The sequence below is a fragment of the Muntiacus reevesi genome, chromosome 4 (genome assembly GCF_963930625.1).
Source record: "Muntiacus reevesi chromosome 4, mMunRee1.1, whole genome shotgun sequence".
NCBI classification, from domain to species: Eukaryota; Metazoa; Chordata; class Mammalia; order Artiodactyla; family Cervidae; genus Muntiacus; species Muntiacus reevesi.
Genome location: NC_089252.1, coordinates 84,131,759 through 84,144,749, shown reverse-complemented (window position 1 = coordinate 84,144,749; position 12,991 = coordinate 84,131,759). Strand labels below are relative to the sequence as shown.

General features: G+C 36.8%; 1 protein-coding gene across 1 annotated transcript in view; it reads left to right on the top strand.

Moving 5' to 3' along the window:
- Window positions 1-12,991, top strand: part of CNTN6 (contactin 6) — a 161,955-nt gene that overhangs the window by 43,436 nt on the left and 105,528 nt on the right. Inside the window, 2 exon segments of the mRNA XM_065935281.1 lie at window positions 10,799-11,002; window positions 12,619-12,721. Coding sequence (XP_065791353.1) covers window positions 10,799-11,002; window positions 12,619-12,721 — 307 coding nt within the window.

Genomic DNA, 12,991 nt, shown 5'->3' with positions numbered 1-12,991 from the left:
GCAGAACTAAAATTTGGATAGTCAACTAAATAAAACACTTTTCTTTCCTCCACGATGTCTTTAGAGAATTCTAAGGTCATTTCCAGAAACACAGGTTCATGTGACAAAAAATGGCAATATAACGTTTATTTTACTTATTCACATGGGGGAAGGGGTCACAGCTTTGGATGGCCTTTGAACTGCTATGCAGAAAGGTCTCTGCACCTTGAGATCTCACTCAGCTCAAGGGTGAGGTTTTGTTAACATCCTTCATCACCTATAACAAAGATTCTGCACAAGTCAATTTGCAACAGGACTAAAAATGGAGTTGCCTCTGAATTTTTAAAAGGAACATAAAACTCTTGAAGTAAAAGCTATTGGATGAATCTGAAAATAAGCAGTGAATAGATCTTCATGAGTGCAGTGAATGAGCCTGGCCTCACATGAAATTTTGTTTAAAAATGACAGGGTATAGAAATGATGCATGTTGTCTAAAATAATTAAAATCACCTTCACTGTGAAATAGCAGTTTTACCATATTGAAAGTAAAGCAACATTCTTTCTCTTTATTTTCTGGATATAAAACTCTCAATCATGGGCTCATAAAAATCATAGGTTTAAAATTTGTTTTAGAGGAAATGTTCCATTCTCTCCTCAGATACAACTTTTAGGTTTGTTGAACAATTGGATTTATGCCAGTAGTTAGGAGCATCTATGTCTGTAGTAGAAAGATAACACTATTGTTTGAGCCCAGCATTTGTATTTGTGTCAACAAAAATATTGACGATTCAAACTAAATTGAAAATCATTCTCAGCAAAGTCTCAAAATTGTGTTAGAGAATAAAAAGGACAATCATATTGAGAAAACATGCTAAATTTTCATATCCTCTTCCTACCAATTAGGTTTTGTTTGTTTGTTTTTGTTTTTGCTATTTCTGAGTATATCACAATGGTATATAGGTAGATCAAACTGGCAGTGGCAATATTCTTTGTGAATGTTGCTTGAATGGATAAAATTTTTAGGTAAATAGGCCCAACAGTTTCCTGTTGGCATAATAATAATAGTGATAATAACCATTATTATTGAACTTCTATCATATATTCACTCAATGAATATTTATTATGTACTTACTAAGGGCCACTCATTTTACTGAGCTTTAGGGATATGGTGGAGAACAAAGTAACAAAGTCCTTCACTCCATGAATCTTACGGTAAAAATTATAAAAAAAAAAAAATGTAAGTATGGCCAATGATGATAGAAGCTTGGGAGAAAAACAAAGAGCATAGCGAGTGAATGGGTGTTGCTGATGTCAACTAAGAGGTCAAAGAAGCCTTCACTGACATTTGAGAGAAGAACTAGAGGAATGAGTGAGACATGGAGAAAAGGGTTTGGAAGTAGGAACATCACGCACAAAGGTCCTGCGGCAGGACTGCGTCTGACATGATGGAAGAACAGCAATGAGACTTGTGTGGACGAAGAAAGGTGAGCAAACGGAGAGTAGATGAAGGTGTAAGCGCTACTTTCAAGGTGTTTTGCAGCCTTTGGATTTTCCTTTGAGTAGATTAAAATGCACTACATGATAGTAAGCATATAACCACTTAAAAAGTGATCACAATGATTCAGGTTAGAGTTAACAGTGACTCAAGCCAGGATGAGAGCGGTGGACAGGTGGATAAGAAGCCATATTCAGGATAAATTTAGAGGGTATAGCTGCAATAACTTCCTGAAAGATTAAATGCAGATTTTAAGACAAAGAGATGTGTAAAATATAACTCCAAACTGAGCAGTGGGAAGAATGAAGTTCCATGTAAGGGATAAGGTCAATAAAGGGGGAGCAGGTTTTGGGGTGAGGGAAATCAGGGGTTTGTTTTAAGACATGTTAACTTTCACATGTCTAACTTCAGACCAAAAACTTCCACTAGGCAGCTGAACTGATAAGTGTAGGGAGAAAGGTCTGATCTGAAGAACTACATTTAGAAGCTATCTTACGTAAATAGTATTTAACACCACACAGATGGAAATGTATGAGTGTCTGCTATACACTGGGAGTTCGGGCTTCCCTGGTGGTTCAGACAGTAAAGAATCTGCCTGCAATGCAAATGACCCAGGTTTGATCCCAGGGTCATGAAGATTCCCTGGAGAAGGAATAGCTGCCCCCTCCAGTATTCTTGCCTTGAGAATTACATGAGAGAGAAGCCTGGCAGGCTTACAGTCCCTGAGGTCACATAAAGCTGGACAAGACTGAGTGACTAATAATTTCACTTTCATACACTGAGAGCTCAGTTCAGCCTTTGGTATACCCCAACTCGTGTAATACTTTCAAGAAAAATTTCTCCAATTTAAAATAGAGTAACTGTGTTAACAGGTTAGTGCTAACTTGTCCAAGATCATGTGTCTGGAATTCAAAGGATTGTATCTAAATACTACTGCAGTTTTTCTCCTGCCTAATTTCGTCTGGCATAACTGACCACAACAGACACTTAATAATTGCTAAATAAAGTACATAAGGATATAGGAAGTATTCTAATCTCTACTGGAGAATATGTGAATATCATCCACAGAGGTATACAGTATCAGAACTGGCAAGACTATGGCCCTTCCATTCCATGTAGGCCAACATCTTAGAGTATATTTCTCTAGATTTCATGCTCCATATCCATATTCAGAATCTCATTCACTCCCAGGAAAAACATTTTCCTTACTTTTCAGCACATTGAACAGAACTCCGATGTTACAGCCTATTTAGTTCAATTCAGTTCAGTTGCTCAGTTGTGTCTGACTCTTCGTGACCCCATCCATGGACCACAGCACGCCAGGCCTCCCTGTCCATCACCAACTCCCAGAGTCTACTCAAACGCATCTCCACTGAGTCAGTGATGCCATCCAACCATCTCATCCTCTGCTGTCCCCTTCTCTTCCTGCCTTCAATCTTTCCTAGCATCAGGGTCTTTTCAAATGAGTCAGCTCTTCACATCAGGTGGCCAAATATAGTCTATTGCCACTTGTTTAACCCAGAGTTTCTCAATATCAGCACTATTGACAGCTTAGGACAAGATATTTCTTTTCACACGGCTTGTCCTGTGCATTGTTAAGACATTAATGGCATCCTTGGCCTGTACACACTTGGTGCCAGTAACATTCCCTCTCCACTTGTGAGAATGAGAAAATGGCTCTAGACATTGACAAATATCCCTAGATGGTCAAACTCACCTCTGGTGGAGATCCACTGGTGTTGCCCATGTCTTATTTTCACTATTTTAAGCTCACCCATGGAGGATGGACACTGAGGAGGAAAGAAGTCTAGTCCTTCTGTATTTTGCCCTATGACTGACCCTGGCTTCCTTAGAATTGGATCATACCTTGAGGTTTACTCAGAGTTGCCTGGGTTTTCATTCCTTCTTCAGGAAGGATTTACCAGTACCGAAACTGTCCTAGAATTCGTTGGGAGCTAGTAACCATAGGAACTCAGAGGGCCTTTACTTAGTGGCTGTCTGTCCTGGAGAAGAGAATGGCAACCCACTCCAATATTCTTGCCTGGAAAATCTCATGGACAGAGGAGCCTGGCAGGCTACAGTCCATGGAATCACTGTAAAAAAGAAAGAGTTGAAAATGAAAGAGTTGGACATGACTGAGCGACTAAACAACAACAACAAATCATAGAAACTCAGAGGGCCTTTACTTAGTGGTTGTTTGTAGGGCACAAAGGCAATCATCTCCGTGATTCCAAACAGGAGGTGTTGTAAATCTAAAGGCATCTAATAAAGTCTAGGTGGTCAAGCAGTAATTGTGGAACAAATGGGAACTCAAATAGGAGTGATTATAAGGGTGTCAGGGCAGTTTTCTGGCTTGCATCATAAACTTGCTCAGCACCAATATCAATGACTTCAACCCAGAAAAGAAATTATTCTTCTTGGATTAGGTCTTTACCGCTGAGCTAGCATAACCATGATTTACCACCTAAGAGCCAGTCACATTTAACCCTGGAGCACTACACAACGTTTGCAGTAAAGTACACTCATACTGGAATATTCCAAAGGGCGGATTTATCCACTAAATCTGAGCACTGTGCTTCAGATTCTTTATTCTGCTCATTTATTTTCTACCTCAAGAAAATGCTACCAATTTTGAGACCCTTTTACAGTGCCAGAAGAAGTTCTCAGTGTCAGTGTTTATTTTTGCAAGTTTCTTTCCCATGAGATGCTTCCCCTCTAATAAAAATTACATCCCACATAATGGGTATACTTGCATTTATCTTTGTGTTTGTATTTTCAATATCAGAGTACAAGATATAGGGCTATAAAAGATGTCAAAACATAATCAGGCTCTGGGGAAAATAGGATTTTTTGTATGCTTGGCAGAGCAGCAGATAGTCTTCAATTGCTTACTGCAGATCTTCCATTTCTAATAATAATAAAATTATAGAGGATGGTGTCAGTGTGAAACTACAAACAATGGCTCAGGGAAGACCAATTATCATTCAGTTCTAATGTTCCTGCTGAATCATCACAGGGAAAATACATCACAATCATTAATAACAGATAAATGTCATAGATGGTGGAGAAAATATTTAAAAATTCAGCGATTTCAACTTAAGTGGCTCATGAATTATACATTTAATTAAGAAAAGCCAAATGGGAAGGATTTTAAACTTCCAATTTGCAAGGTATTTTTCTTCTTTTCCCATTAAAAAATATACAAATTAAGCACAGCAGTGGCTGATGACGGAAAAAAAAAAAAAAGATAAAAGCCCCCATTGCAGGCTGGCTGTTTGGATGAATGGGAAAAGGCAGCCAGTGGGGAGAAAGGAGCAGGGCAGGATGAAAAACAATAGTGACAGGAAGAGCTTGCAACTTTGCGTCTTCACCAGTTCACAGAAGGGTACACAAGGACACCTGGATTCTAGTCTCAGAGGTACTGTCATCTTCCTTTCTGCTTATTTGCCTGTAAAATGAGGGGGTTGGGCTGGAAGAAATTTCAGGTCCCTACCATTCCAGACATGCCATGAATCTGTGAGTTGAGGAACACACTCTTCTCCAAATTCCTACACACCACCTGAAGGCAAATATACAACGTGACCACCATTCTATCAAACCTTCCCTAGTGAGATCTTCCAGAGAAGACAGAGTTTTACCATTAACAGCAATGATTTTCAAAGAAAATTCCCTCACTATCAACACCCCCTGGGAATCTGTTAACAATGCCAATTTTCTGGCCCCTCCTCAGACCTAATGAATGAGAAACTCAGTTCATGGTTTACCAAGTCCTCCAGGTGATTGTGATGCACAATGAAGTTTTAAAATCTCTGCTCCAGAGAGACCTTCATAGAGAGGAGAATTACTTACTACAGGTTTACAAGTGTGTTCTCTTCCCTGCTAATAGTAGCTATAAGCTTGTTGGAGTAATTTAGAATAGCAGGTTAATCATTTATTCTGTAAGATTCTGAGGAAATTGAACCCAGGATAGGCAGTATGATAGGGGAGGGAATGTGAGGAATAACAGGCCTAGATGTGACTAGGCTCAGATATGCTGAGGTTTTTGGAAGTCTGATGGCAAGAAAGAAGAATTAGACATTAGAAGGACCAAGAGTCAAGTTCTGCCTCTTTTTGCATGTTAACAGCATAATTTTGGAAGATTACATTTATACCCCTAGCTCCAGTATCCTTCCCTATATAGCAGGCATATTTGCAATAGCCAATTAACCTCACAAAACAAATTGTAGGAGTGATGAAACAAGTATGAAACAAAAGTGCTTCTATTTTTTCAAAATTATTCCTTATGTCATCTTCCTTATTTCTGAACACATTCTTCAAGTAGCTTCTAAATATCCCACTATTGAAGAAGGATACACTACATGTAGGAACAGATCAGAAAGCTTTAGTAGTAAGGTAAAAATGAATTCACCTAGGGAGAGATGAAAATTATAGTCTCTGGCCCCAAGATTATAGGGTGAAAGTATACAAAGATTTCCTGAGCACCAGTGGCAATGTGTAATTTCTGTTAAGCGAAAGGAGTTGCTTTGGATTTCAGAGGGCTAGAACTTATTCCTCTTCCCACAGAGGCATCGATTAAAGATACCTAAGCTGAACAGCCCTGGGAATTTGCTCAAGATTTGTCTTTATTTCACAGAAGGTTCAAAAGATGAAGAGTCACTGACAACAGGGAAACCTGAACTACATTTTCTCCTCCTCTTTATACTGAAAAAAATGTACTATCTAGGTGGCTCTCCAGTTTCAAACAAAACCCTTTGAGCATCTCTCTGGTGAAGACAGAGCAACAGGCTTAGAAGTGAAGTAGCAAAGGACATCAGTAAAGAAACTCAGACACAAGAGCCCATATGAAATGATAAAAGACCCTAGTAGGGACTTGCCAAGGGGAAAAAAAACAAACAAAAAAACACAAAGATTCAATACCTGGGAACAGGACAAGAATGTCAAAACATATTTTTTTTAAGTGACTTATTTATGCACAGTTGACCTAAAAGCATAGACTCAGAAAACTCAAAGGAATGTTGAGAGTGGAGTAGACCATTCAGAGAGACATGGGTTTAGCTTCCCATTCACTGCAAAAATAAACTTCTTTTGCAACACCTCAAGCAATTCTCATCCATTCTCTGTTTGGTCATCTTTAATAACAGAAAACTTACTATCATTGAAGTCTTCTGCTGGAATAGCTCTAAAGTTTGGACTGATCTTCACGGTATCTTAATGTAGTCAAACAGCATACTGTAACGTCCAGCAGCCACAAGTCCTACTTTAGCCTTCTGGACATCAGTGGAGAGAGCTTTTTTTTTTTTAACCCTTTGTGAATGTCATAGCCATTTGACCTATGAAAACAACTCAGTTATTTTTCTCCACTTCCGCCCTCCAGGGTCAAAATCTAAGTTCTTACCATTTTCTTCGGTGTATTAACTTCTGGGCTTGGCTACATTTTGGCTACCTATCTCAATATACTTGAGATTTTTCAGGTCCCTCTCAATCATGGGTACTCTGAACATAATATTACAATTCAACCTCAAGACATTTATAGGCTGTTGAAAATACAGATTCCATGGTACTTCACTCAGATATTAATAAATCAAATTGCTAGGGTAGGATTAGCTATTTGCACCTTAACATGTTTCCTAATGTGCTCTGAATAAAACATAATACTCCAGTCTGAATAGTCCAGAGTAAGAATAAAGGACATTAAAAGAATAATACTATCAATCTTTTTTTTTTTTTGTAAATGATAACCCATTCTTGTGTTTAGCTTTCCTGGTACATTATTAATCCTGTTGTTTATTTTTCCCATTTACACAAATAGTACATAATAATTAAATAATCAAATATGGGAGGCACAAATTATAGAGAGAGTGAAAGTCTTCTATATTCCTTTCCATTCCCTTGAGAAAGCCGCTGTATACATTCCTAGATTTTTAAATTGAAAAATTTGCAGAAATACACACACACACATAAGTTCTCATGCATGTAAATGCATAATTTTTTGTGAGATCACACCAAACATTTTTATTTACAATGTACTTTTCATGTAATAACATGTCTTAGATCACTTTTCTTCCTGAGCAGTAGTTTTACAGGCTTAACGACACTTTGTGAATTTTTATGTTTCATGCTTAAGTGGCATTTTTGTTGCTGTTCATCCTCTTTGTTGTATATTTCACTCATATCTTCTTCATTCCTGAGAATGATACCAGAGTTCTGGCTATTCAGATGAATTTATTCTTAGTGAAGTCATTTATGAATTGCTGTCAGAATTTAATACATTGCATATATAATATATAATTTAAAATATAATGTGATTTAATTTAGTCTGTTTTTTGTAAACTCATTATTTTCTTCTGTCTCCTTTCTATCTTCTTTTCTTTCATTCTTTAAAAAAAAATCTGGTTCCCTAAGTATATTGTTAATACTTGATCTTTTTTGTCTTGGTTTGAAAGGGATGATAAAGATGCCAAAATTCACACATTCCCACTTTCTCAAGGGACTTCCCAGGTGGCTCAGTGAGTAAAGAATCCACCTGCAGTGCAGGAAATACAGGAGACTAAGGAGATATGGGTTCAATTCCTGGGTCAGGAAGAACCCCGGGAAGAGGTCATGGCGACCCACTCCAGTATTCTTGCCTGGAGAATCCCACGGACAGAGGAGCCTGGCAGGTTATAGTCTATAGGGTCACAAAGAGCCAGACACGACTAAAACAACAGAGCACGCATGCATTTTCTCAAGAGTTTTTGTATATGGATCAGATTTAAGGTCAAAATAGCTTTCAATTCATATTGCTTCATCATGCCTCTAGAGAATTTTGAATCAGTTCAATTAGTGAAGAATGTTTCAGGTAGTCTGCTTCTATCTGGAGAGGGCTGATAGAACATTATAGAAATAATTAGCTTTCTTTTTTTTTTTTTTTTTTGTCTCTGCCATGTCTTGCTTCTCCACTAGTTTTAACATAAGTACAGATGACAAACATGAACTGTAACCTCTGTCTGGATGAGAGATTCCCAGTTGCCTTAACTGTTCTCCTGCGAGCTGTGATTTCTGAATGTGTGATGTCCAAGTTCATCTACGGTTGAAGCCATTTTAACCATCACTAGTATATTTCCCCTTTTCACCCCCAACACCTATATCTTCCACATATTTGGGGAGGGGGTCATTTTTGAACCAGTATGTTCTTCCACTTTCCTTGATATAAGTTCATTTGTATCTAGTTTTCACAATACATACAATTTCTTAACCTTTTTATTAGTACCACATTTATGAAACCTTAATACATGAGACTATGTTCCTTTGCTTTAGTGTTGCATGCTGGCTAAGTCACTTCAGTCGTTTCTGATTCTTTGTGACCCCATGGACTGTGGCCCACCAGCCTCCTCTGCCCATGGAATTCTCCAGGCAAGAATGCTGGAGTGGCTTGCCATGTCCTCCTCCAGGGGATCTTCCTGACTCAGGGATCGAACCCGCATCTCTGGCATCTCCTGCATTGGCAGGCAGATTCTTTACCACTAGTGCCACCTGCAACTCCCATGCTCAACAATATCTAGATAGAATTTAAAAAATGACAACACATAATTTTTGCAGAGATGTAGACCAATTCTAACTCTCATATATTGCAGATAGAGATATCAACTAGTATAACTGGAAAATTCTTTTGTAGTTTTTTTTTTTAAGTAAAACATGCATCTACACTGTAGTTCACATCTAGTGATTTAACAAAGAAAGGTGAAAATGTCCACAGACAGTCTTAGAAAATAATGTTTATTTGAACCTAATGCATTGGATTGGCCAAAAATGTCATTGAGGTCTTTCCATAGCATCATATGGAAAAACCCAAATGAACTTTTTGGCCAATCCAATTTAATGGTCCCCAAATGGAAACAATTCTAATTGAAACAATTCAATCTTCAACAAGAAAGCAGCCAAACAGATTGTGGTATATTCACAAAAATGGAATTCCATTCAGTAATAGAAAGAAAAGTACTGACAGTCATAACTACATAGGGGAACATTAAGATACATTAAACAAACCAGACACAAAATAGTACATTGGGAGTTGGAGACTGATATGTACACACTGCTATATTTAAAATAATCGACAAAGACCTACCATATAGCACAGGTAACTCTGTTCAATACTCTGAAATAACCTACATGAGGGAAAAATTGATAACTGAATCACTCTACTGTACATTTCCAATTAACACAACATTGTTAAGCAACTATATTCCAATATAAAAGTTCAAAAAGAAGTGCATTCTGTTTGATTCTGTTTTTATGAAATTCAATAACTTATCATGATAGAAATCTGGTAGTTGTTACAACAGTAGAGGTTGACAGATAAGGACGTAATAAAGTTTCTAAAGATGGGAATGTTCCATAATTTATTTTAGGCTGGTGATTTCATAGTGCTTAGACTGTTACAATTAACTGAACTGAATACCTAGGATTTGTGCATTTTATAGCATGATAATTACACCAGTTATATATGCTTACATATATTCATATTCATATTTGTATATAAGATTTCCAGAGGTTGACTGGTGTTCAGCAAAAATGATAAGCTCTCTTTCATCTTCAAGCTTTTGTTCTCTGAGCAATGTTTGCTATCTGTTGCCTGGATAGCTCCCATTCACCCTGCTAGTTTGAGCACAGAATTCTTCTCAGAAGACTTTTCTGACCACAGATCATCCTAGGCTCCTCATCTGGGCTCCAGCGATGCTTCTGCCAAAGCACATGTCAGCCCACATTGCGATTATCCTCACTAGTTGTGATCAGTTTACTAGGTCGAGTTTTATAAGGCACAGGTTTTGCTTTAATGTGTTCTAAGTCCAAAAACGGTCACAAAAAGAGATGTTCAGAAATTGTGTAGTAACTGAATGAATGACTCCAAGTGGTAGGGTCCCTGAACTTATATCTTGAAGTAAAATGTTTAGCAAGCACCCCAAAAATGATTAATATGGGCATCCTTCCGATTGCATATTGAGAAGCACAGCTTTAACAAGAGCACTGATGCAGAAATTCAGTGTACACTTTGAGCCCATAATATTTTATATCATATAATTTTTCTTAATAAATTCATCCACTTGTTCCCTTGACATCTCACCATCACATCTCTAACTACACAAAGCCAGTGATGGACAGGAAAACCATATCATCCAAATTGCGAAATACTTAACTATAAAGAAATAAAGCAATTACATCAGAACGACAGGCACAAACTGGACAAACAGGGGCATAGTTGTATTCTATTTATGGAGAAGTAGGGCACAAAACTTTCAGATAAAAATGAATACAGTAAGGATAAGACTTATTTTGTTCTGTTTCCAGATTTATCCTATGCATGGACTTTCAATGATAACCCCTTATATGTTCAAGAGGACAACAGAAGGTTTGTATCACAAGAGACAGGGAACTTGTACATTGCCAAAGTGGAGCCGTCAGATGTTGGCAACTACACCTGCTTCATAACAAACAAAGAAGCCCAGAAAAGTGTTCAAGGACCACCCACTCCATTGGTACAGCGCACTGATGGTAAGATGATGAGTTTTCTTAGGGATAACTTTTGTCGGTGGATTTTGAAACTTGGAGAGATCTGTAGAGCTTTCTGCTTTCATCTGTTTCAGTGGAGCCATAATATCTAGGATTTGAGGTTTAATTCACAAATATGATGAAAATTACATATTGTCAAAAATAATAGAAAACTATATAATTAATCCACATGGTATATAGTATAGATGATTCTGAGAATGCTATGCCACTTCATCTCTGGATCTGAAATAGAGCCTTTCTTTGCTTAAGAAATATTTTATTAAAAAAGGAAAAAATGTTTGGGAGAGTAATCATGTGTGTGTGAATGTGTGAGTGCTGACAAAATGATTCATTAATCGAATATATTTTCAATGAATATATGATACAGCTTTTCTTTAACGCCACTTTCTTTTCCATATTTGTCTCTTTTGTTCACCCTTTTTTCCCCTAGTTGGCAAAGCAGGAAAACAATTCACATCCAAGGAAAGTAAATCAAGTCAACATTAATAATGAGCATTCCAAAGAAAAATGAAACACAAAATTCATACTAATTATATTTCTCCAAGGAACATAGTTTAGATTGGTCTCTGATGATTTTGGAGTTTACTCAAGCCATAGCTGGTACAAGAGTTAGAGCTAGAAAACCTAAGAAAGTCATCAAAGTAGAAAAATCCTCTAGTTGATTCTTTAATTAAATATTCACAGTGGTAAATGTAAAGATGGAAATATCTGTTGAAGCGTTTTATGATCAGATTCTGAACTTGAAGTGTAGTACGTCCATAGAGTTTTTCTCCTAAGTTCAAGAAAGGCAGGAATATAATTTAAGGATGGCTAACAGAATCATGGAATTAGCTCCAAACAGGGAGTTCTTATGACAGAGCTTTTATAATCACTAACTATTCAAATATATTTGCATGGTCTTAATTTAGAATTCATCAACCACTGTAAGTCCAATTTCTCTCCTTCAGTGAGTGCTCGGTTCATGATCACAAGAACTCCTAAGCCAGTGATGTGCATAGAAACTATCATATTGGCCTTTTTTCTCCCCATCTACCTACTTTCTTAACTTCTCTTCTTAATCCCTTCATTATTCCATCTCCTCTATTCTTTTCAATATATTCATGATAAAAATATGCAAAAGCATCATACATAATACTAAAAAAAAAAAATCTCTTCTAAAAGTAGTCATTCAAGAAATATCACATCAAAGAAATAGAAAAAATAAAATTTACCAATTTATTTGAATGAAGTAGAACTCTGTCTTTTCAACCACAGCCTCTTCAAATGTTTAGAGTGATTAAGTTCCAAAAAAGGAAGTATTTTTATTTTGTAAAATAATTTATTTTATTTTTAATATGTTCTTGTGGAATACAGGGAAATTTGGTATGCATTTATTCTGATATTTTGGTATATCTTAAGTATTTCTTTTTTAGGGGAGAGAGGAATGAACTAAGTTCTTAAACAGCATCATGAAGTGATGCTCTCCATCATTCATCATCAGTATAGAAAAAGATTGTTGACCAAAGGACAGAACAATCAAATTTTGATAACTAAAGTATTTGCTTCATAGAAAATCTTTGTTCTTTAGAAATGCTGCTAGCTCTTTTGGTATTTAACAGGTGTGATGGGGGAATATGAACCAAAGATTGAAGTGCGTTTTCCTGAAACTATGCAAGCTGCAAAGGATTCATCTGTAAAACTGGAATGTTTTGCCCTTGGAAAGTAAGGTTGTTTTGTTTTTTCTAATTGTTTTAATTAATACAAACAAATATTTTGGTATTCAAATGTTGCTCTGTAGGTAAATTAACAAACATTTTAAAAGTTGGGCAAAAGTGGAACTTTCTGATTTGACTTTAAATAAACATGTCTAATATTAATACTCTAAAAATGACTGGAGAGATGATTCTGCCAACTGGGCCAATATTTACTCTAGCTTGATCACAGTGTAAGTCACTTAGGCAGCACATTGCAAAGCGGTAAGTGAGCTTGCAT